General features: G+C 40.4%; 1 protein-coding gene across 5 annotated transcripts in view; it reads left to right on the top strand.

The window, feature by feature from the left end:
- Positions 1 to 26,175, top strand: part of EXOC6B (exocyst complex component 6B) — a 458,226-nt gene that overhangs the window by 306,289 nt on the left and 125,762 nt on the right. For 3 of the 5 annotated variants that reach the window (XM_074992199.1, XM_074992198.1, XM_074992200.1), the window contains one exon: positions 19,652 to 19,793. In XM_074992199.1, the coding sequence (XP_074848300.1) occupies positions 19,652 to 19,793 (142 nt within the window). Of the gene's footprint in view, positions 1 to 1,357; positions 3,520 to 19,651; positions 19,794 to 26,175 lie in introns of those variants that run through there. The other 2 variants (XM_074992201.1, XM_074992202.1) reach the window with 2 other exon arrangements.

Genomic DNA, 26,175 nt, shown 5'->3' with positions numbered 1-26,175 from the left:
AGTCTAGATATTCCAGACCTGATGCTTTAGCCCACAAAGCTTCCCCTCTGGCTGTGTAGCAGGAATATTTTCTCAGTGAGGAGAGCAGGCTCTCGATGTTACTATCACACTATTTGGATTCAACCTTTTAGCACATGCAAAGCAAGGCACATCTTGCACACCTCTATTCTGGTTCAATGAATGCCTCTAATTGTTGTCATTAATGCTTGTTTCATGTTTAGTAGAAAAACTGACATTTTCATGGATAGATCATAAACAAAATATATTTTAGCTACCTTGTTTTTTCTGTTCCAATTTTTGAAAGCCAAGGCATGTGTTAACAAGCGCACATCATTAATGTGGACACAGCTGTGCTCTGCTTGGTTTTCTGGTGTAAGCTAGTACACGTTCAGGTGTAGTATTCACCCCAACTGTAAGCTTGTGCATTTAACTGTGCTCTTTGTTAAAGCTCCCTCTTGGGCTGTGACAGTAGTATTGACATTTGTGATGCAATTGGGTACACATATACCCCCTTTCCTGGAACTTGAGCATAGCTTTGTCTTGAGCGCTTTCAGCCTTCAGACACCTCGCATTTCCTATGTCAACTTTTAGGTCTCAAATCAAGGCCAGCTTCTTGTGGTTTGTTAAAGCAATTTGAGACTAGATTCCATCAAAGCTATGACTCGGTTCCTCATCCCAGTCTCTCACCTTTTGCATTAGCAGGGACTCTGAATGCTATTGACTCTGCATCCTTTGCCTCTGCAGGAGAGGGGTGGCTCTTACCAATCTGAGTTGACAGCACCCTCTCCTTTCCTATGAGATTTAAAGAAGCAGTGTTGGTATTTGTCTTGTTTTTGGCCTAGCCTGGGGTTATCCTCAGTGCGCTTCTGGCTTTTAGGACTTCTACTATTCAGAACCTATATATATATATATATATATATATATATATATTTCTTTAAGTTCAATGCAATGTCTAGACCTCTATGGAGTCAGCTTCCTTTGGAGAGAGGTGCATTAGTGTAATTAAGCTAAACTGGTGAAAAATAATCATTGTAAGTCCCCAGAGTTTGTGAGGAATGAAGGAATGCCTTCATATGGTGGGACTTTACTAAACTGTTTTTAGTTTGTTTTGTTTGTTTGTTTGTTTTTAATTGCCACAGAATTTTTTCCTGTAACACTCTAATTTTTTGTTATGTTGGTAGGTTGAACTAATCAAGCAGCTCACTAATCACAGTGTTCATTTTAAAAAATGAATTATTATAAATTAAATCAAATACCCAAATCTGCAGCATTTTAAAGTTCCTGAAATCAGGTTTAAAGGTGGCTGTGGACAATATTCATACCATATAACAAAGTTTCCTCTTGTTTGTCTGCATAGGTAGCCAAAAATAGTGAGAAACCATATTCTAATCTAGCTACCAGCTAGGGTAACACCCTGGTTTCCATAACATGGCTGTATATGTTTGTGTGACCAGAAAAAAGTGAAGAATAGAAGTTATATACAGCTTGTCTGGGACGCAAAGACAAACATGGCTACATTTTAGTGAAGATCAGACCATGTAATATCTTCTGTGCAGTCTTCAACATATGCTTTTCCATGCATCTTCTCACCTGCCTTCCCCAGCTTGATTCTTCTCCTGAGTGGATGCAGAACCAAACGTTCCATGAATTTGAGCAGACTGCCCCTGAAGCCCGAGCAGACTTGGGAGCAAGAGGCTGAGACTGTAAACTGGAACAGGATCAGTGACATGACTATGCAATGGTGGCCAGTCTAACCCGTTTTGGTTTGATGTCCATGTGTTGCTTTCCTGTCTTTTCTAGTGGGTTTTTGAAATACAAAACCTTTAGAAGAATGGGGAATAAGAATGGCAGTATTGTTTGGTGCACATGATTGTCCAGGGACAAGACTGACCTTTGGTGAACTAGAGACTGGGTGAAATGAGATTATCTTGATTACATGGTTTCTTGGGTGCTTGAAAAGCAATTGAAGCCATAAATCCTTTAAACCAGCATGTTCTTATTCATCTAGCTATCACTGGTTAAATTACACTGCCACGTTTGGCTTTGGAGTTACTTTACAAACATGTTTTTAAAAAACACTATGATATATCTTAAAGTTTTGCAAAACCAGGTATAGTATATGAAGCATTGGTATTAGCAGTAAAAAACCCGCCTACCCAGGGAAGGGAGTAAAACAGGCTTGCTGTTTCCTGCACTGGAATTCCAATGCACTGCTTCCAGAAGCCTTAGTGGAAGTTACTGTTTTTCCTTTAGACACAAATTTAAGTGAAACAATAGACTTTGCAATTAGACACTTTTCTCTTATTTCTTGCACTGGCCACATTAAATCTCATAAGACTGCTCTTGCGAATGTGAAAAGGAATGCTGATTAATGCCACATCTGCTTCAAAAGCCGTAACTATCTTGCCACTTGCAACTACAGGAACAGCCCAGTCTGCTTTAGAGGAAGAAGCAAGATCTTCCAAAGGAATTGCACTAAGAGTTATTATTAATTTGTATTATTTTAATTTATTCTTTTCAGCAATAATCTGAGTGATCAAGAACTTATAATAGCACTGTTTTCATCATTATAAATAATAATTTTTGGAACATTATATGTGAGCATAGCATTGTTTAGAAGTCTGTTCTCAAGAGACCTGACAGCCCAGATTTGACATAATAGAGGGCAAGCAAGGTACTTACGTGGTTTTAGCTTGATTCTCAAGCTTGGAAGGTCCTTGACCTTTTTATTTTTCAGTGGTAGTTTGGTTCACTCCACTTACTAAATATCTAGCTAAATAATTTTACCACCACACTCTTTCTAGCGCATCCTTTACGTACTTTAAACTGGGTTTGAATTTATGTTGTTTCTTACAAAAACATGAATCCAAATGTTATGTGCCTATCATTGTTAAGTGGTCCCTTATAACCCATTTTCCCAGCCCTGCACAGAAATGAAATTCTGTCAAGTGGGATTTGATAGCTCACAGGATTGGAAATGGGAGACTGTGCTTTTTTTTTTTTTGTTTCCAAGTCACTAGTTTGAGTCTGACCTCCATCCGTGACTTAACTCAGATGTCAGTCCATTCCTAATGGATGTGCGCATCACAAAACCATGTTGCCCACTTTGTGACAATCTTGGCAAATAGTGAGAAGTCTAAATACACATGGAAACTGAACTAGCCACTGAGAGAGAGTATATGGGGAAACTTGTCATTTAATGTAAAGTATCTTCTGTGTGGATGGGTATGGAACATCAGGATAGTCTGTCAGGTTTTCATGTTTCATGTAATACTTTAAGATTGTTTCATAAAGTTATTACAATTTCTTTATAATATATTCCTGCTGATGTGTCAGGGCAAAATGTCTACCAATTAGGGCAATAAAGTTTCCTTTTTAAAAAATAAACATGGTTGGAGCTCTGAGTATAAATAATGAAGGGATAATAGCTGCTTAATCAGATTTGTTTCCAGCATGGCAAGCTGCTTTGTATTCAATGGAAAATCTGTTTTGTTTTGTTTTGTTTTTTTGTTTTGTCTTTTAATGGAAAGAGTACGACTCCCAAAGCAAACGTGGAACGAAATAAAAGTCACAGAGGAGCATCATGAAAATGGCATCTGGTTTTCTTGTTTCAGCTTCGGAGTGGTGCTCGCTGATGATTGTTGATCAGTGGGGGTGTTTCCAGCTAACTGTAAATGTATGCATCTAGGAACAAAGAATTTAGCTCATACTTTACAAGGTGGAAGACTATCTCTAGGGAAATGGTAAATGAAAAAGATTTGGGGGCCCTGCTGGATAATCAGCTGAGCATGAGCTTCCAGTTTGAGGCTGTGGCCAGAAAGGCAAATGCATATGCAGGACAGTGAAGAGATTATTATACCTCTGTATTTAGCATTGGTGTGACCCCTGCTGGAATCTTGTGTCCAGTTCTGCTTTCCACAATTAAAAAAAAAATGATAAATTACAGATGGTTCAGAGGAAAACCGTGAAAATTATTAAAGGCTTAGAAAACTTGCTTTATAATAGTAAACTCAGGAGCTCAATATATTTAGCTTAACAAACAGAAAGTTAAGGGAAAATTTGATTACAGTTAATAAGTATCTACCTGGGGTAGAAGAATTAGATACTCTTCAGCTTAGCTGAGAAAGGTATAACATTATTCAGTAGTTGGAAGGTAGAAAAAAAATAATCAGTCTGGAATTAAGGTCTACATTTTTCATGGTGTGAGAGTAATTAACCACTGGAACAAAATTACCACGGACTGTAGTGGATTTTCCATCACTGACAATTTTTAAATCAAGAGTAGATATTTTTCTGAAAGATGTGTTCTAGGAATTGGTTTGGGTAAGTTCTGTGGCCTTATTATACTGGAATCAGACTATATCTCAATGGTCCTGGCTGCCTTGGAATGTATGTTTGGGTCTGCTTTGTTTCAAACAATTCAGAAAGTTTCACTGAGTTCACTTGCCCTTCTGCATATGTGTCATTCTTGCTTTTTGGAGAGTCTTGAGGAAGCCTGAGGACTTCATATGTGCATATACATTATAGTCAAAGCAGCATTCTGTATTTAAAAAGTAGGTCAATAAGAGGTGCATCAGATAACTGAAGATCTAGATTGGACAGTATGGCAGCTTGAGAAAGCAGTTGCATAATGCAGGGTCTCTGTCCTTCCATATATTGTTGCAGGCTTCTTGTTGTGGCTTAAGGTGCTATCCAGATCTAGGTGAGAAGATCTGTGAATTCCACAAACTGCTGTATTTTAAAATCATGTTAGCCACACCTGTAGTTCAGATACTTTATGGTTACTAGTATTTTTACTTATGCGGGTTTGGAGCAGATGTATAGTTGTATAAACATACATAAATTGCAACAATAGACCAGTGACTTCCAAACTTGATGGGTCCACAAACCATCCTCTTAACAAAAAATCATTGTCAAGTGAAGTAATGGAACTTCAGACCTGGGTACCACCAGTAGTATATGCAGTTTAGGAATCAATGCTATATTCCCCAGGTGTCTTGGGTAGAAAAATATCTGGCTGTGTTAGTGAGGCAAACCTACTGTAAACAGTTGCTCTGGTGCAATAAAAGCCCTAATTTTGTTTAGACCTGGTAATTTGCCTCTGGTAGCATGATTTCAACCATACAGCTAAGTCCTGCTCACCCACTCCAACCCCAGACACCTGGGTTTGGCACATGGGGCGTTATGCAGAGAAGTTGAGGAGCTACAACAGATGAATTCCCCCACAATGCACACAAGAACATGGTTGGTAGCAGAGTCCCCGTCCTTTCTGAACCAGTTCACTCTTGTCTCTGATCACATCTGCCATGGCCTATCGCAGGGAGAAAAGAGGTCACTTAGGAAGCCAGGACCCACATCAGTCTTTGCAGGTGACGATTTTACAGCACAAAGTAATAGCTTTTAGGAGTAAACAGAGGCTTACAGAAGTTAGTGAATTATGCATGGTGATTGGCTCCTGGAATTTTGCTGCTTTAGAAGTAGGACTTAAGGAGGTTCCAATTGTGCCCAGACCCCTAAGTCCAGTTCATGTTGTTTAAAGGTAGCGGTATGTTTTTGTCATCACTACTTCTGCTGGACTTCTGTAAATTTGGGCACCAGAATAAGTATACCCTTATATTGGCCATCTAATGTGATGGATCTGATAAGGAGTTCAGATTAAGTGGCATCTATTAATCCAGCAGGAGTTTCTCTGTGTTCAGAACCTTCATGATTTGTAAATATGCTCCTCACTAGCTTCAATGGTTAGAAAATTTCTTCCTCTTATCCTTGGCAGATTTTAAAACCACATAAACTTGCAATGTGCTATTTATAGCTTTGTGCCAGTCCCATTCTTCTACCAAGTCTGTAGATGACACACTGGTTTTAGTGTTCAGGCTAGTGGAATCATTCCATGTGAATCCAGTTCAAATACAGAACTTCAGAGAGTCTGCAACAAAAACTAGTCAGTAGTCTTTCCACCTAATGAAGTCACACACGATTCACCCACTCCTTTGAAATTGCAGGCTGGTGATGTCAAATACAAAGAGGCAGGTCTCAACCTAGAGTTCATTTTCTTCTCTAAAGCAAATAACTTCTCAGCATGGTCAAAATGTAAACAATGCTGGAAGACAACAAGAAGTCCTGTGGCACCTTATAGGCTAACAGATATTTTGGAGCATAAGCTTTCGTGGGCAAAGACATGCTTCGTCAGAAAGCTTATGCTCCAAAATGTCTGTTAGTCTGTATGGTGCCACAGGACTTCCTGTTGTTTTTGAAGATACAAACTAACACGGCTGCCTCTCTAATTGTGGAAGAAAACATTTTGCCTTTCTAATAATATCACAAAACAAACCTTCAGTCCTCCAGATGGAATTAATGCTCTAAAGAATGAGGTTTCTTCAAGTAGCTTTATATTTGTGAACATGCAGGCTAATAGTATGATATAATTGACGTGGTTGCATGGGGAGGATTTATGGAGGCTTGCAGATCTAAAGATTCTGCCATTCTCTTCAGGAGAATGGTATAAGCAAGGTGACTTTCAAATTCAGCTGCTTAAAAAAAACCCCTCAGATAAATATTTGCTAGGCCTGATTTTTAAAATGTACAATTGTGCATCATGTGTGATTGTATTAAAGGTAGATGAGTGGTTGTATGTACAATTCAGTTCTGGACATTTGTTCTTGCAGCTTCTTGATTTGCACGCGCAGTTGTAGTAATTGTGTGTGCAGTAGGTGTGCAATTTACATGCCTCGTGTTTGTTTTAAAAAAACAGCCCTCTAATGTAATGTTTTTGAAATGGAATTAAAGAGACTATCATCAAGTTGTTTACTTTTACAGGCGTTTGCCAGTAGATCACTGGATTTTTCTGAGCATGCATTCATAACGATTCAAAATTATTTCTTCAGTAGGAATCTTTTTGTGTAAGCCCATATAATAGTGAGTAGGGTTCCACACTGGTTGCCCTCACTTGTAACAGAGGGGCAAAATTGCATGTGTATGGAGAGGTATCTTTTCAGACCTGAGATTACATCTGAAATTTATTACTAGGTCAGCGGAAGGCACCTTGCACTGGAATTGATAGGCAGAAAAGGTAATTCTTCACTTCCTTCTGTTTGGGAATATTTATGAAGAAAAAATACATTTCACAGAATGAGTCCTAAGTTTTGATGCATTATACTCCTAGAACTGATGAAAAATATACTCTTTGGGAATGGAAATTAGAAATAGAGACTTTTTGCTTCTTCTGAACCTCCCCTCTGAGCATTTCAAAGTGAACTGAAGGCCTTAATGAATTAAGCCCAAGTATTCAGTTCACACATGGCAAAAAATAAAGCAAAATGATTAAAGAATTTGCCCGTTATGTGTAGCGAAACCTAGACTGGCCTCAGGAGCCTCAAGCCATGTGCGCTAACCTCCAGGCATCCTCACTGGCTAATGATTCTGTATTTACCAATACATTTTGAGAGCTGTTGGTTAAAAAGGAAAGAGACTTAATCCTCAGGTCTTGAAATTCTGCAAGGTCTCTGAACCAAAGGAATCTCTTTTCAAAAGCCACAAAGTTAACCCAATCATGGTATCTCTAGGCAAAGGACTGGATTGTTCCTTTTGAGGGGATTTCTTCCGTAAAGTATAAAAAGGATGTGGATTTACTGGAGCAGGTTCAGCAAAGGGCAACAAAAATGATTAAGGGTCTGTAGCACAAGACCTATGAGGATAGGCTGAGGGATTTGAGCTTGTTTAGTTTACAGAAGAGAAGACTTAGAGGTGATTTAATAGCAGCCTTCAACTCCTGAAGGGGAGCTCTAAAAAGGAGGGTGAGAAACTGTTCTCAGTGGTGTCAGATGGCAGAACAAGGAGTAATGGTCCGAAGTTGAAGAGGGAGAGGTGTAGGTTAGATATTAGGAAAAACTACTTCACCAGGCAGCTGGTGAAGCATTGGAATGCGTTGCCTAGAGAGGTGGTAGATTCTCCATCCCTTGAGTTTTTAAAGTCCCGGCTGGACAAGGTCCTGGCTGGGATGACTTAGTAGGGGTTGATCCTCCTTGAAGCAGGGGGCTGGACTAGATGACCTCCTGAGGTCCCTTCCAGGCCTGTTATTCTGTGAAAGACTTTGCACGTAGGGAGAATGAAGTTATTCTGAGAAGGGACTACAGATCTTAGAACCTCACTGGTGCAACAACATGCTTCAGGTTTATCTATGTCTGTCTCTTATGAGAACTGCTGCTTTTCAGATCTCATTGTGCTAGAACCATGACAAATCCCAGTTGATAATAAAGAGAGTAGGCAAAAATCCAGGCCCCTGAGATACAAATGGCAAAGCTCCTGTTGACTTTTGGGCATGGGCAGGACTTAGTCCAGAGTCCCTCATTTTTGCATTTCTAGTGCATTTATCTATGAACTCCAAAGCGTGAGTGAGTAGTGACAGGGGTGAGTTGGGGATGGGGATTAGACAAGGTATGTTTCATGAGTTACAATGTTTCAGTGCTACTCAATTCCAGAAGTAGTTTTATATTAAAAATTCAGACATTCTCTAAATTAGGACCTTCTTCTTCACCTATTATGTTAGTGGGAAAGCTCCCACTGAAGTCAGTGGTATAACATCCAGTCCTTAGCCCTCATGGGTGAGAGCTGCTATCAACAAATTAAAAGGTATGGCTTAGCAATAACCAGTTTGAGGATTAGCACCAGTAGAGCACCAGAAAAGAGCGAACTAAAAAGATGATGCCTTGAACTCTTCACATTTGTAGGCAAAGTAAAACTGACCCAGTCTGGCAAAACAGTGCATCATATTCCTCACTGTCCTAGACTGTCTTCCCCCTCCCATTGTTCTTCATCCTCTGTTGTAGATTAGTGTTCTGTTCCACAAAGCGTGCAGTTAAACTTACAAGATGGCGACAAGTCCAAAATTGATTTTGTTTCACTGAAAAAAGCACAATTCGATACTGTCATTAGGTGCTCCAGAACTTAGAGGCCTGCTAGGCCCTTTCCAAGCCATTTTTGAAGATCAGCGGAGTTCGCTTTTCCCTTCTGGCCTCATCAGAATTAGACACACGTATGGATCCCTTTACCAGATTGGACTGGAAGGATTTCATTGGCTTTGGCAGAATCAGAATATTACTCCTGCGGGGCATTCCACAAGTGCATTCCACTTTGCTTCCTGGGGCCCCCAGCATTTGCACAGTTTGATGTGACTTAGCAGTGCGTGGCTTCCACCTTCACGTCTGTATCTGCTGGACATAAATGCTCGAGCCTTTCGTTAGCCTGCTCCCCTTTTTGTTTTTACTGCTGTTAATTTCATCCTGTGATCACTGACTCTTATAGCCAAAAATGGAAGTTTAACACCGTGTTTCCATCCATGTTAGGTGTAGTCTGATATTCAGATTTAAGTTGTTCAGAAGCCAAATGAGTGATCCGCATTACCCAAAGGATCCACGGTAATGTGAATGGCGAGAAATATTTAGTGGTGTTTTCTTATTCTCACAGCAAACAGGTTAATAACCTGGTGTAAGTTGATAACTTATTTAGTTAATATACTAGAAGCATCCTGATTGGTTAATAGTTTACATTAATAATTAAATCATATGGTGCTTTAATATCATGTGCTACAAAGAGTCCCAGAAAACATTTTGAAGAGCCACTTGCAGTTTCAGAGTCCTAGTCTGAATATCAATGTGTTAAGATCTGGAAGTCAGCTATGCAGCTATCAGGACATTCATGATTAAAATTCTCAGAGCACTTTATTCCACACATACAACAAATAGCTGGTGAGGTAGCTGTGATGCAGAGGTTGATCTTAGAGTTACAGTGAATCACAAGTTGAATATGACTTAACAGTCTGATGCCGTTGCAAAAAACAGCAAATGTTAATACATCCCAGAAAGACAGGAGCATCATATATAAGACATGGGAGATCATTGTTCGGCACTATTCAACACTGCTGAAGTCTCAGTTGGAGTATTGTGTTGTGTTCTGGGCACCGCACTTTAAGAAAGAGGTGAACAACTTGGAAAGAGCATAGAGGAGAGCACCAAAATTGGCAAAGGTGGGTAAAGGTGACCTATGAGGAAAGGTTGAAAGAACTGAGCATGTTGAGTCGAGAGAATAAAAGTCTGAAGGGGATGTAAATCTTCAAAATATTGAAGGTTGTTCTAAAAAGAATGGTGATCAATTTTTCTCTGTCCACCAAAGGTGGAGTGAGAAATAATTGGCTTAGTTGGCAGCAAGGGAGAGTTAAGTTAGCTATTAGGGAAAAGTTTCTGACTAGAAAGATGATTAAGTGCTGAAAAAGGTTATCTAAGGAGGGTAGAAAACTCCCATCATTAGGGGTTTTATGAGACTATATTAAACAAACACCTGTCAGGAGTGGTGTAGGTGTATGTGGTTCTATATTAATAAAAATAAATAACAAAAGTGGGTTTTGTGGCAGGGAACTAGGCAGAGAGCACGGTCATGTAAGAATCTGCTCTTTGTGCTGGCAAATGGGAAGCAACACAGCATCAGCCATTGATAGTTCGGGGTATTTTCCCGTAAGTTTCCCGCTCTGTTTAGAACACAACATTGCTAGTGATACAGCCATGTTGCCTGCATGGGAACACAGTGATGTGTCCATTGGAAAGCATTTTGTGTGCATTTCAGATCAAAAGCGAACCCTGGGGGTTCTGAACACTTACTTTAGACAGTACTGCTCTCTGCCAGTCAGGGACCAGGGCTGTGACAGGCTCTGTCACACAGGACAGAAGAGACCCTGTTGTTTTGGTGCCCTGCAGCCAGCCTGTTCTAGCCTCTCAGCAGTGTCCCAGGTACAGTCATACAGCACTCCCTATTGGCAAATTCAGGTGATTTTTCCTGGCATCCGCTCTCCTGCTGTCTGGCATAACAAACACTTCCTTGTCCTTTTAGGGAGGTAAGTGCACCATTTTGTGTGTGTGTGTGTGTCCCTTTAGGGAAATAAGTGCACCATTGTGTGTGTGTGTGTGTGTGTGTGTGTGTGTGTTCCCTTTTAGGGAAGTAAGTGCACCATTGTGTGTGTGTGTGTGTCCCTTTAGGGAAGTAAGTGCACCATTGTGTGTGTGTGTGTGTGTGTGTGTGTGTGTGTGTTCCCCTTTAGGGAAGTAAGTGCACCATTGTGTGTGTGTGTGTGTGTGTGTGTGTGTGTGTGTCCCTTTAGGGAAGTAAGTGCACCATTGTGTGTGTGTGTGTGTGTGTGTGTGTGTGTGTGTGTGTGTTCCCCTTTAGGGAAGTAAGTGCACCATTGTGTGTGTGTGTGTGTGTGTGTGTGTGTGTGTGTGTGTCCCTTTAGGGAAGTAAGTGCACCATTGTGTGTGTGTGTGTGTCCCTTTGGGGAAGTAAGTGCACCATTGTGTGTGTGTGTGTGTGTGTGTGTAATATAAAAATAACCAAACCCCAGTTTGTGTCCCACTTCTAACATTTTGTTACTCATTAATGAAAGTCAGGTGTTGGGCACTGACCAATCTAGCAATTCTGAGGTCACTTCAAGCCCTTGCCTTAGTCTTCATTGTTGCATGTTAGTTACTGGGCTGCCTTTTAATCGAAAAAATGTTCCAAGTCTTTACTCTGAAATAAACAGGCCTTTTATACGAGTGCTTTTTTGGCTAAATTACTAGCTGGTCAGGAATAGTTACTTTTTCTCTGCCGTGATTGTAGCAATCTTAACCTACGGGGCTCTGTTCCCTCGTATTTCAGCTCCATGACATGTTGCTTTCAGGTTACAGGATTGAAACAGGTTTTCATGCTTGTTACGGGGGTTAGGTGTGCCTGACAGGAATCGCTCCCCCGCTGTGATGTAGGTAGAGGCAGCATGCCCCTTGATTGCGTGGTAAGATTAATGGGTATTTATTTTAACAGCCATTCAGTTTCAGTAGCTTTTAATGAGTCCTTTGATAGCGAGTTCCTTAATTAACAAGGCAGGCTTTCAGGCTTCCCCTTTTCTAATTGTTAACATATTTGCTATTTTCAAACAAATATACGAAGTTGAACAATACCAGCATTCTGCAGTTACTGTGCTGACCTTCTGCATGGTGGCCATTCTGTTCCTTGGGTTCAGAAGGGTTTAACCTACTGCCCAGGGATGAAATACAAATGAAATTAGATGATTTCGTGCCTGATTTCCTGAAACATGATTGACTCATCAGGGATTTGCAGGCTACGTAGGAGGTAGCCTATGAATCGCACTCTTGAATGTTTCCCTGGTCTCCTGTTAACCTCAGCATCACTGGAAATCTGTGCAGTGCAAAGCTGCGAGGAAGTTCTGCTCTTGCACCTGATCCATCGACAGGCCTCCAGGTGGTGGCATCCATGGATAGGAGGAAGGACTGGGAAGGGGAGTTGTTTTCCCTTGAGAAGATACCATCTAGACCTCAACCACAGAGGTGAAACAGTGGTTGTAAAACACTAATTGAAATAGATTGCACTTAGGGACTTGGACTGAGCTATTTATTGGAAAATAGGGGGTAAAACTCCAGAATTACTGGAGTTTAAAAACCAAAAACTCATGAACCTCATTCAAATGGTGTATTTGAGGACCACCTTTTTAGTTAGGGAACCGACTGCTTAGTAATGCCAAGCGTTGAAATCAAAGGGTACAAACCAGCAGACATTCAGGCGTCTCAAGGATTGTTTTTTCTAAACTTCCGCCTGTGGCTGTAGTTCCAAGACCCAAATCCAGTTAATATTTTATGAAGTTTTTAAAGGTTTGAATAAACAATTGATACAACTGAGGTTTTCCTGGAAGAGTTTGTCAGCTTTCTAACAACTCATTGAATGACTTATTGGTAACTTTGATCTAGGCATTTTTTTCTGTATCCTTCATTTAAACAGCTCATGCTCTTGGTTTTTCTTACTCTCCCCCACCTTGTCACTTAAAGATCGTTCTTGGCTTTGCAGTGTTGAAGACTTTGGGATTCTGAAAGCATGCCCTGTTAAATGCCTGTCTGCCGACACTCAGGCTGATTGGACAGTCGCCTTTCAGAGAACAATATAGGTCAGAGCCTGCCCTTGTTTAAAACTGTGCTGTCACACTGCTGCCAGGAAAATTGCATGTGTGATCACCTACTGGGATGCCTGCATTTTAAAAAAAAAACAAAAAACTTTGGTCTGCCCTGCGCTTCTGGATACGGAGGCAAATTGTGGCTGCCTGTGAAATCTGGCAGCGCCGCTGCTGAGTTAGCTACAGGCCGAGATCTAAAGTGCACCTGTTCTGCCTGCCAGATCCACCCCATTTGAAGTGTCCTGTATTCGTCCAAAACATTTACACCTTTGCAAGTGCACTGACATCATTAATGCAGCATGTACTGTTGTTGTAATCTAGCAGAGTCCTCATGGGAGCACTGGTGAAGAACATGGCAGTCAGCGTAACTGTTTCCACTGTAGAAATTGAAACACGCTATCCAGTATGTGGCTTGTGCCTGCAGACTGTGGGCCTGGCTAGGAGCCTTTGGAGAAGGGAGTCTTTTTTTCCCCTGGGCTAAATATATTACTTCTGCCTCACTCTGAGCCCATAGAAGTTCTGTGACATGAACTACCTATCTTAGCTGATGTAATAGGTATAGAAAAGCAGCCTCAAAAACTTCTGGGGCAAAGACGTATTTAATGCAGCGAATGCCCCACAAGATCAAACTGAATGCATTCCAAACACAAGTATGAGCCTCCTGTGTCATCCACATTGGGCATGTATGTGGCTAAGAGGAATTGTTAGATGTTTAATAGGATTTAAACAAAAAACTTTTGGAAGGGCTGTTGGCTTCAAGGCATAAGCCAGTCTTTATTTAATTTGGAGAACTTTCATGGTGGCTGCAAGGTTTTCTTCCTTTGATGCTGGACATTGTCAGAGAAAACCAAACACTGATCCAGCGTAGGGATTCCTACTTCGTCATTACATAGTGTGCCCACTTGCTGAAATTGGAGTTGAGGTTAAAAGGGTAGCCCCGGAGTGACTAAGAATTTTATTTTACATCTTAAGTGAAAGAGAGCAGCAGCACAGGAGTTAATGGGACCTTTTCATAGGAAAGGGTCTCTACACAGTAAAAATCTTCAACCTGTGGTTATTAGCTATTTGTCAACAGGATTTTCCAATCATCTAATGCTCATCACTCCCAATAAAACAGGTGGACATCTGCTAATGGCTGATCAGGATTTGATTTTGCCTTGTGCTCCACCTGCCACCAGGTATAGTTGTGTGAGTATGAGAGTTCTGGCAGCTTTGGTCTGGAGCTGTGTCCTGGAATTGGGATTCCCAATATGCTTCTTTTCTGACCCTCCTCATATAGTTAAAACAAGTGTCTTCCTTATGTATGCTTTAACCAATTATTTTACTTTAAACATGACTGTCCAATAAGTCTGACCAAGCATAACCCCTAATTTCTCTAGCAACAGGAGAACCTCGTAATTTGTATTTTTCAGCAAAAACAACTTTCAACAAGAGATTCTCAGACATCCCCAAACAGTGAGAAACTTGCAGAACCCTTGTCACAGCTCTGTGATTCTGCTCTATCTATCCATGTTAGTATTGCTGCAGCTAGTGTTGTCTGCCTACCTCAGCCAAGGCCGAATTTTCCTGACACTAGTTTTTCTTTCCAATTCTTGGTGGCTAAGTATACAAGATGGCTGTGAGTTAAGCAAAGTCTGTGTACACAAGATGACTCCAAGTCGTTTCAGGTTCTGGCCTCTCACAAAACTTAGAGCATAGATTCAATGCTGATTCACAAAGAAGATCCCTACCTACAGGAGTATCACCAAAGGCACTCTCTAAAGAACCATAGGTGATCAAATGTAACAGTAGAAGGTGGTGTTGATGATAAGATGAGCTTCATCATGAAATAGGTGATGAATTTCCAAGGAAAATTCACATCAACACCTTCAGTCTGTGTAAACTTCAAAACTGGCTTTCAAACACTGTAAGTTTCTCTTTCACAGCACCCAATCAGAAGAGCTTTTAAATAGTTCTGACTTTAAATGGTTCTGATATTCAGGACACCTCAGTGCTATTCCTAGATCTGCCTGTGATTCTCAGTAGGTAGCTTTGGTCAAGTCTCTCCACTTCTCATGTGCATGAATTACACTATTTGTAAAATGGAAATGACAGCTTTTCACCTCCTCTGAAAAGAACTTGGAGACTTACTGAAAGGACTCAGTCTTGCTCTACCGACTTCAATGGCAATTGGACCTGGCCTGCCAGGTACAAAGTATTACTATTTGTATTTCTTATTAAACAATAATTCTCTCAGTACCTGCTTGCCTTGTAAAGTTAAACGAGAGTGCATTATATTTTTAAAATGATCTCATTTTTCCAAATGTGGGCATCAAGGTTCAGCTTATCACTGACTGTGCTTTCTGATAGCTTTGTTTGCGCCTCATAGAGAGGTAGCTGTATTAGTCTGTATCCTCACAAAACAAAAAGGCAATCATGTATTACTTTAAAGACTACACAATAATTTATTTGTTGATTTGCTTATGAGCTTTCATGGGACAAACCCACCTCTTCAGATCGGGAATTAGTGCTGAAAATGAACTGGCATGAGAAATATATATCAGAGAGATAGAAAACAAAAAAATGAAATTAAAACTGGCTGATCAGTTGGTGAGGGGAAGGGACTGGGAACTGGTGATAGGGAATGGATCACTTAGTGATTTCTTATTTCTTTCGTTCCTGCTGGAGCAACTGGTATTGGCTGCTCTCAGATGACAGATGAACTTTTGTTCTGACCCTGTTTGGCCATTTTAATGTTCAAAGTTATTTTCTGCAACCAGTTCTTCTGAGGTCCTTGCTACTTACCAATAATAGATCTAAAACGGCATCATCTCTTGCTGGTCTAGTGAACGTTTGGTGAAGAAATCTATCAGCTATTACATTCATAACTATCTAGGCCCTGTTCTTAGTAGTAGCATTTATCCTCCAATCTGTAGCTATGAAATTGAAGTCCCCCATAACCACACAATTTATTTAATTAAAATATCAAAGAGGTCTCTGTACACATTGAAGTTGGATCTTTGGGATCTGCAGCAAACCATAAACAGTGTCCTAGTGCAGCCTCTGTCACTGTTTTCCCCCAGTGATTTTTACACCAGGTTTCATTCGATCCATTTCATCCCTTTTGATTTCTTTACAGCCCGTCTTATCATGAGCTTCTAGCACGGCTCCTTGTTTTACTTTCTTTCCTGAACAGCACATACGCTTCATTACCTGTATTTCGTCATGACTTCTGTTCCACCGTGTTTCCATTATCCCCTAATATCTGGTTTCACCTTCTGCTCCAATAATTGTAGTGCCTCCATTTTGTTTCCCAAAGATTCCTGCATAAATGTACGAACATCTTAGTTGTTTGTGCTTAGCTTTGCCCGGGTTCCTGGCTGCATAGGTGGTAACAGGCCATTGCGCCTTGAATGGTCCCTTAAAATATTTTTTAACTATTTATGTTAAACCATCTATTCCAGCTTGTATTTAGTTGTGACACTGAGTGCATTTCCCAGACTTTTCCCAGAAGAGTGATGTCTAGCTCAAAACTTTGTCTCTCAGCTATAGAAATTGGCCCAATAAAAGATTGGACCTCAGCCACTTGGTCTCTTTAATATCCTGGGAGCAGCACTGCTACAGCATGCTATATGATAAAGTACAGGTTGGACCTCTCTAGTCTGGCACTCTGTCATACAGCAACACCCGTAATCCAGCATGATTATAGTTAGTCAGACATCCACTTATCATGGGTGTGACCAAGTGTCTCATGGGCCCATAAATTTTGTTTACAGCTACCAGTCCTGGCTCTCAGTGTTCTGTGCTGTTATTTAGCTGTAATTTACCCCTAAATGTCTTCTAAGAGCTCTGCAAGCAGTGGAAGTGTTCAATAATGCTGCTAGACCAGTGGTTTTCTTACCTTTTCATTGGTTTGGACCCCCAGGCACCCTCCCATACCATTTGTGGACCCCATCAAAGCCAGTTCGAGCCACTTCATACACTTCATTAAATGAAAAGGGAAATCACATTTTCAGAAGGCAATTAATAAGATTACTGGAAGATATTTAACTTAAAAATAATTAAATTTGCAATTTATTTAAAGCTTATTTTCTGTGATCATTCTTATTTATCTTTTATTTTTTTCACAGGCCCCCTGCATTACTATCACAGACCGCTAGGGGTCCACAGACCCAAGGTTGGGAACCACTCACTGTGCTAGACAATATTGACCTCTTGTGGTCTGGCAAATTCTCTTGTTCAGCAGTAGTCAGGTGCCAAGAGTACTGGGCAAAAGAGGATCAACCTGCACAATCGTTTTACTGCCAGTATCTCCTGTCTGACCATTCCTGTCAATTTTACTGCGGCTATCTCTTCTATGTTGGGATCTCATTCTTTCTTCAAGAATGAAATTTAACTGGCAAGGCCTGAATAGAGTATGTGTTAGCAGTAGTAGCTTAATAAGAATTTTCTCTTGGTTTCTGGCAGCAGCTATGGCTAATAGCTATTTAGGAGTTAATAAGATACTAAAAGCCCTCGAGATTTTAGTAGTTGGTAAAAATTACCTTACAAGTTTTACAAACTGTTAAACTGAGTGGTAAAGAGAAGTGCACCAGTGCACTCTCGTTGCACAAATAATCATATTTTGCTTTTGCATAGGGCTTTTCATTTATAATTTTCAAATCGCATTACTACAACTATAAGCATTGTTCATGTTTTGCAATTGTTAGAACAGGCTCATGGAGGTGAAATTAATATGGGAGACAGTATATGTGTTGGAGCAGGTGGCAAGAATCAGGATTCAGTAAGAAACAAGATCAGATAGTTAGTTTTCTACCTAAGGAAGTTTATGTGTGTCGCGGTATCACTATATTTATATTATCCTGTTAAATCTCCATGCATATAAAAGCCCTAAATCCCTAACCCTGTTTCTTATTGAATCCTCCTTCATTCCACCGAGAAATAAGACTAGAGATCAGAGAGTTAGTTTTGCTACGCAAGGAAGTTTACTGGCATAGCTTTGTTGGTATGATTATACTGTGCTGTTAGCAATGACACTAGTATGTCTCTCCATGTGGACATCCATTTTTCAGGATTCACTGTGCCCTTTTCAGTTTAGTTTGTCTCCTTGGAAGTAGCTTAAGCAATCCAAAAAAGGCATTCTGAATGTCGAAAGGGTGTCTGTGGGGAAGTACACAGGTACAGCTCTCCTTGTATAATTACATGAATAAATGTCCCTAGGCAGGTAAGCCCTACAACTGCGCAGGGGTGAGCCCAGGAAATGGGTCATATTTTAGGTTTGAAGTTTAAATTGTGTATATGTACCAGAGGAATAATTCCTAACTCATGTGGAAAAAACCCTGATGCCTAGGATTATAGGCAAGCCATCTTCTTTATCTGCACATTCTTGGCTCCTCATATTTGCTGTCATTTACATTTTTGATGCTGGAGTTAAAGTTATCAGCACAGGTTTTTTAAATTTCTGCACGGAGCACTTGGCTTTGCTCTAGTGCACAGCAGCATTTGCTGCTGTCCTCACATAACAATGGCTGAGATACTTTTCCTCCCTGTAGGCATCACTGGCTAATGAATTGCTGGTGAATTAGGTATGGTTTAAGGGGAGCAGAATGTCGATAATCACATTCCCTAGGGTGCGACAAGACAGGAGGTGCAGCCAACTGCCTCAGATTGCCCCCAGGGAGTGATTCTATCAGTATAACCACAGCTATTTCAATTACTTTTTTCCTTCAATGTCATTTTCTTCAATTCACTCCTTGTTTGTGTCTGCTAGGAATCTAGATAGCATCAGAAGAAGGTTGAAGAGCACTAAGCTTGCTAGAGACAGTCTTCAATATTGCCTTTGCAGCTCTATAGTGTAAGACTCTGTGCTCTTTGCAGTGGACAATGAGCTTACCTCCATTCTGTTTCTCATTCAAACTCAAGAACCAGACTGGCTGCACCAGAATATAGGTCCCATGTTATCTGGGGATAAATTCAGCTCTAGGCCTAGCACAGCTCCCACTGAAGTCAATGGGAAAACTCCTGTTCACTGTAATGGGAAGTTGGACCATTACTAAGCATTTTGAAGTCCCCACACAGCATATCTTCAGATACTGTTTCATGTGTTGATTTGAGTTGCAGTACAGAGAAATACAATTAATAGTGTTGCTTTTGGCCCAGGAAAACTAAGTAAATTCTATGAAGCATGCTGTTTTAATGGAAGAGGATATGTAAAATACTTAACTTGCACCCATTAGCTGTTGGGCATTATTTAGGTATTTTCTTCGGAGCATATGCCCATCCTGCCTCTGGGAGCGCATGACCAGCATTCATGGTCAAATTTGGTCCTCTGGTTGGATCATCAGCTGCCTGGACCTGGGCTGGGTACTAACCGAAGGGCAACCTGAACATCCATGTCTTGATACAGAGAGACACTGAATGAACTAAACATGATGGCCTTAAACACTGAAGGCTCGGAGCAGCTCGTAGGGGGACTTTTCAGTCAGGCAGGGTCTAGCCCTGCTACAGCTGCAAGTTATGAAAAAGGGATCCTTGTAGCGAAGATGGTTATGTAAGGTTTTATAGGTCTGAAGCCTGTACAAATGCCTTTTTTTTAATGTGGGTGGCACATACAGTACTGTTGGGCTTGCCGGGGTATGTGCTGATCCTTTGCATCATTTTCTTAATGATTTCCCTTTTATTTTCCAGGGGAAGGTGGCTCAGACTGCATGCATGTCTGCATGCAAACACTTATCCACCTCACTGATGCAGCTGCTGCTGGAAGCTGAAGTGAGGCAGCTTACACTGGGGGCCTTACAGCAGTTCAACCTGGATGTAGAGGAATGTGAACGTAAGGCACAAAATCATTCCCTTTATCCTGCCGTACCTTGTTTAGTTGTTGGGGACGGGGATTGTTGCTAGAACAGGGGTGATTCATGGCTTCATTTTGAAGATCTACTGAAAGGAAACAAAGCTAATCCTAGCTCACAGCTTTAGTCTTACTGTTCGTTTCGCAGTAGCATTTCCAGTGCTGGAGGAAGACACAATAGCACACAATTTAAAAGATGGGGAGGAGAGAGGATGTAACATGGGATCAGGGTATAATAGGGATTGACTGAAAATAAGCTATTGGGGCAACCTCCATATGTGGGGGGGCTAACCTTCACTGTTTTTCAAAGTATCCCTTTCTATTTTGTTATTTGAAGTAGAGCCACTTGCTTGACTACACTTGTGGGTTGTCATGAAGCACGTGTAAGAGAACAAATAAAACAAAATGCCAGATATCATCAAAGACCAAGCAGTACAGGAAGGAGAGAGTTCATGCTTTTTCCTTCTGGGAAGCGATTCGCGGTTTTCAGTTTGCTTGAAACAAAAAGTGCGTTTCAAAAATATGTCTTTCGGCGTGCCATATTTATAATACAGTCACTTGTCGGTTTCAACAACTCTGTCCATCACCCAAAGCTTTAACCCACCAATCAGGTTTTTGTTTTGTCTTCTTAGAGTCCCCGTGTTTCTTCCTTATCTCTCTCATAAATACTGCATTCCAAGTACCAGCTGGTCTTTTAAGACGCATCCCAGCTTACATTAGGACAGGTGTCTTGTCCATGACGGGGTTTTGTGCCAGTGCCGCAGCTGACTTCAACTGTATAATGGGTATTACATTTTGCATTTATGGAAAGACATAATTTGTGAACAGAACTGTGCATGTGCTGTGTGCACTACAACAATTGTCGTGTGTGTTATGTCTAACATGTATAGATTTGCCTAGCAATTTGCTTTTACTAGCTGTCCTTTGCATAACAGAATTTCGATGTTGTTAAAAGTGGTTCACCTGCCAGGGTAGGAAATTCTCTCTGGAGGACATTCCTCGGAGTGTTTAAAACAAGACTAAGTAAAACACTAGAAAATATGCTGTAGCATTTCTCCTGCAGTGGCAAGGAGCTGGGCTAGTCACCTGATGGGTCCTTCTATTTCTAGCCTAGAATCTATGAAATATGAGGTTTATTTTGTTCTGAAGCTCATTTTTAAAAGACTCTTTATCAGCCCATGCAGAAGAAATTAACATTTGCATCAAGCACTATATTTACTGCAAAAGTGTAATATTTGATATTTTCACAGATGCCCAGGGAGTGTAATGACAAGACGCATCACATGGTGTAGAGCTGAAAGTTAGCATATAAATGGTCAGCTCTGAGGCAGTAATTTTCTCCTAAAAAACCCCAGTGGCTTTGTTAAAATGTCTTTCTGCTGCAGCTGCGGAAGATATGGGGTGAGGTTTCAGGTCTTATGTTTGAATAACTGAACAATTGCTTGATTTTTTTTAATACGAAATTTCACAAAGAATTAGTCCATACACTGTAATAGTGATTTTGTGTATATTTGTAAATTATTTGAAAACATCCTTATTTAACTTGGGGAAAAAAATCTATTGAGCATGTGCACAGTGTATTACGTCTTCTGTGAGGGAAACAAGATGGTTCCATTGGTTCTTCACTGCATATTACTAACCTCTGTGTATGCAAGATTAATAAATTACTTGAATAAGAGTTCAGGACTAAACCAATATTTACACAGTTTCATCCAGGCAAACTAAAATTTAAGACCAGGTCGGTACCAATTGATTCAGGCAATTCAGGCCAAATGTCCCTTTTAACAGAAATATTGCTAAGATGGTTGCAAGAAAGCAGCAACTTTTAACATTGCCTAGCAAGGTGAAGTAATTCCCTGGGAGGTTACCCAGTTAAATTACTTCTGTACAAGGGCCTGATCCTTAAGCTTACCCTACTTCCTATTCTTATTTGAATTCTCCTTAGAGACAGATCTAGCCCCAAGAAGCGTGAACCATATCTAATTTTGCAATGCTTCTACAGGTGAGAGTCGAGTAATGGTTATGGCCCTGAAAAAGTTGTCTTCAATCCCAGATTCTCTGCTGTGTCAACATCTGTGTTCTCAGTCTGAGTTTGCTGCAGATCATGGGAAGTGTCTGCCATGAATGATAATTTAGCATTTAGCTCTCTTTCTCGTGGCTGAAAATGGACTTCATAGCCCTCTCACGTTTTGTTCCCAGTCGTTAACGTGGGTCACTAAGCAGCATCTTCCCTCCCTCCCCACCTTAAAGCCCGCAAACACTAGGGAAAATTGATGACATTTAATATAGGTTTTAAAAGCACAAGTCCTTAAATTCCATGAGATCTGGAGGCAATTGTTCTATGAGACAAAATCAGGGGCACTTAGACATTCAATAGCAGGTGCCGCCAACCTGAGCAGCAGGGGCAGGCGACCTGCTCCACCCAACCAAGGCCTCAGATGCCATCTCAGTCAGGAAAATTGAGACAGATGCTGGTGCCCTGACCTTCCTATTCATCACTGTCAACCCCGCAGGTTGCCACTGAGAATGGTAAACGCAGACGTAGTTCGTTCTTCCTTTTCGAAGAGCAGAAGCCCTCTTTCCTATTTGTTTGTCTGGCGCTTTTGCTGACAGCATGAATAATGTGAACCCTCCTTCAGGAGCAGCCCTGTCATGATTTTAATGCAACACTAAAAAACAAACCAAAATCAATCATTGGGTAAACCAATGTACAAAGAAAACAAATGTGTTTGCGAGGATTCTGTCTACTTGTCAGTTTAGGTGCAAAGCTCAGCTTTATCATCTCTAATAGTGATATGGTTTGTCTTGTACCTGCCCTCCACATCTGGAGTTTTAATTACACCTGGCATTTAATTAAAGGCCTGTTTTTACAGTTAGGCAGAGCACACATCACTTCCTTTGGCTTCAGTGGTATGGGCTCTTGAGGCTTTAGAATTTTTTTCCATTTTAAGAAATGCCTAGTGCATGTGTATATTTACATAATGATTAGTTACTGTAATGAAAAAAAAAATCAGGTTTGAAGAAGAACAACAGATGGAGTTATTCAAGTCCTTCCCCAGACCCAATAAGAGCTCTGTGTAGTTCTAAAGCTTGTACTTTCCAATAAAAGATATCATCACAACTACCATGAGCCAACAATTAGACAGATGTCTAGAGACAAGCACTGTGCCACCAAACCCAGACTGATGCCCATTTAAAGGAGATGGTCGTGGTGGAATTCCCAGTCTGTACTATAAAACCTCTCTGAGAAGCAATGTAGTTAGCATTTTTGGATAGTGCTTTGAAAATTCAGTTCAAAGCCCTGAGTACTTTATTTAAAAGCCTGTGCAGAGAAAGCATTCTGTGGGATTTAAATAAATTTAAGCAAATGTGAAAGTCCCAATCCTGCTGCAAATCATCTCTTATATCAGGAGGATTTCTGGCCTGAGAAAGACAAGCAAGAATTGAACAGCCAGGTTCTAATGAACACATGAAGCTAGTGGTTGGAGAGCAGCTTGTGAATCGTAAGATCTCTTATCCTGTGAATTGTTAACAAGAGATGTGGTTGAAACCACATCGCCTGAGACATCTAAAACTAGATTGGACAAAGTACTGAAGAAAATTTTATGAGGAACCAGAACTACACATAAAGGTGGACCAAGGTGTGTGTGTTTGCTTTTATTTTTTCCAGTTACAAAGCTGTTTCACAAGATGTATTGGTTGCTCAAAAGTCTGGAGTTCTTTGTTCAGTTTTTACCAGTTTTATCATAGGTGACATGTTGGCAGTATGCAGAACACCACCAGGCACTTGGAAATGTTTTCCAGTTATTACTATTCTTTTTTTAAATACAAAAGAGCCGATACTCAGCCAGCTTTCTGTTCCCTCACCCCCCACAGCCAATCCCATGGCTAGGGCTGCTGCAGCACCATTACTCAGTACTGACAAGTACCAGTATAAAAAAAGCACTGCTAGTACTGATACTACTACTAAATTGCATATTTATAACACCTTTCATATGAATAAATAAAAGACTATTGTGATTATACCCTTTTTTATATATGGTAAATTGAACCACAGAGAAGTTAAGTGAGTTGCCCAAGATGACAGAAAAATTCAGTAATAAAACTTAACCTAGGCGTCCTGGTTTCAGTCTCTTGTAATCAGTAGATGCTTCCTTTCTTTAAATTAAAGTAAATAATCATCATCATTATGTGTGGGCACAGAACTAGAAGAAGAAATGGCCATGTTTACAGAAAAGCCACTTTTTGTTTTTTTTTAAAGGACTTTATGCTCTCTTCAGGGACATTCTTATAACCTGTGAATTTACAATGAGCTTGACATGTGACTTTTAACCCATTTCTATTCACACTCCTTTTTGTTGTTGTTGTTCTTGTTTTGGGATCACCTACTTTCTGATATTTTTTCAAACCTTGCATATCTGAGAGGTAGTTTGAACCAAATAACCCAATTTGGCCATTGCAAGAAAGTGAAAGAAGAAGGCTGTTGTTTTTCTTACAAATATTTTTATACCAATGTAACATATTCCAGTGCTTGTTAAACCAGATTGGTTTTTTAGAATACTTCATAAAGTAAGCAGTTCCATAATCTCTAAAATCTTTTGACTGCTAATTTGAGAAATTAAAAAGGCAGTAAAATTATATTTAAAATTTCATTACACTCCACATTTTTATTTAAATCACACACACGTATATCAGCAGTCGAAAAAGGCTAGCACTACATTAGGAAAGGGACAAATTAAGACAGAAAATGGCATAATGCATGCCCTTATATAAATCTATATTGTGTCCAGTTCTTGACTCCTCATTTCAAAAAGGATGCAGAGGTGATAGAAAAGATTCAGAGAAGGGCAGCAGCAAAAGATCAAGTGTATGGAACAGCTTTAATGAAAGGAGAGACCGAAAGGATTAGGGTGGTCATCTTAGAAAGGAGGTGGCTTAGGAGAGGTTATGATAAAATAATGGATGATGTGGAAAAAGTGAATAGAGAAGTTATTTACCCATTCACACAATGTGAAAAAATGGAGTCACCTGATTAATAAGTAGCAGATTTAATGCAAACTAGGAGAAAATACTTTTTCACACAACCCTCAACTAGTTCATGGAACTTGTTGCCATGGGATAGTGTGATGGGTCCAAAGTACAAAAGGGTTGACAACTGCCGAAGTGTGTGGAGGACATGTCTATCAGTGACTATTAGCCAAGGATAAAGTCCCTTGCTTTGGACATCTTCAAGCCTCTGACTATCAGAAGCTGGGATTAGAAGACAAGGATGAATCACTATAAATGCTCTATTCTATATGTTTCCACTGATGCACTGGAACAAGCCAGTTTCAGAGATAGGATGTTGGGCAAGATGGGGCGTTTGTCTGACCCAGTATGGCAGCTCTTACATGATTATAAGTATCACATTTTGCAAAACAAATGAAGACAAATTCCTTGCCCAAAAGAGTTTGTGATCTTGTAGATGTGTGCTATGCTTACTTCTTCATCCTGCCAAATAAAGCAGTCACAGAGACACAGTAACCCTGTGTTTTGCTGGGGGAAGCTCTTTATGTCCAACATCAAGAAAGTGTTGTAAAGGTTTGACCAAAACAACTCTTCAGACAAATCCCCACTGAACTGACCCCAGTCTGTCTGCGTATGATGGGTCCTACAGCATTTCTATGGGGTGGTTCTATTTGTTTGTTTCCAGAAAAGACAACCTGAAGTTTTCTTCTTGTTATAATAGTGGCTAACAACCATAATCAAGCTTGTGCTAAGTGAGACGACAACACATGGTTTTAAAAAAACACCCACAAAACCCAGAGCTTCAGAGGGCTTACAGCTTGGATTATGACAATACATTAAACGGACATGAACCAGACCAATGAGGCAGTAGTAAGACAAGCATGACTTACATAATAGATAGTGGTCTCAGCTCACCCTGTGCCTAGCCAGTGTCAGGTGGTAGCATTGTATAAGCATCGTGCCATTATTTTCATGGGAAAAGGTAGTTTGAGTCTAAACGCAGCCCTTCTATCAGATAGTTTAGCTCTAGTGGTCAGACTGGGGTGATATACATCGGTGCCACTCACTGAAATGTTCCTAAATGGAGCCAGACTAAGCACAGGGGAAAACAAAGTAAAATTGACAAAATTGCTTGTTTTTCCAGCATAAAATCTTGCAAGGAGTATTACTGGCTCTCAGCAAAAGAATGTTACACTAAAGACAAAACTGGAGCAAGTCCCTTTCCTCCCTGTCTCTTTACCATTCACAAACCCATAACTTTGGTTCTGCAGGTCACTGGAGTAATTTTGCTTTCTTCAGAACTTTCTGTGTGTGTGAGAGAGAGAACACACAAGAACAGTAGATGCAGTGCCTCCTT

This window comes from Carettochelys insculpta, chromosome 4 (assembly GCF_033958435.1).
Source record: "Carettochelys insculpta isolate YL-2023 chromosome 4, ASM3395843v1, whole genome shotgun sequence".
NCBI classification, from domain to species: Eukaryota; Metazoa; Chordata; order Testudines; family Carettochelyidae; genus Carettochelys; species Carettochelys insculpta.
This window is presented reverse-complemented; position numbering and strand designations above follow the sequence as displayed.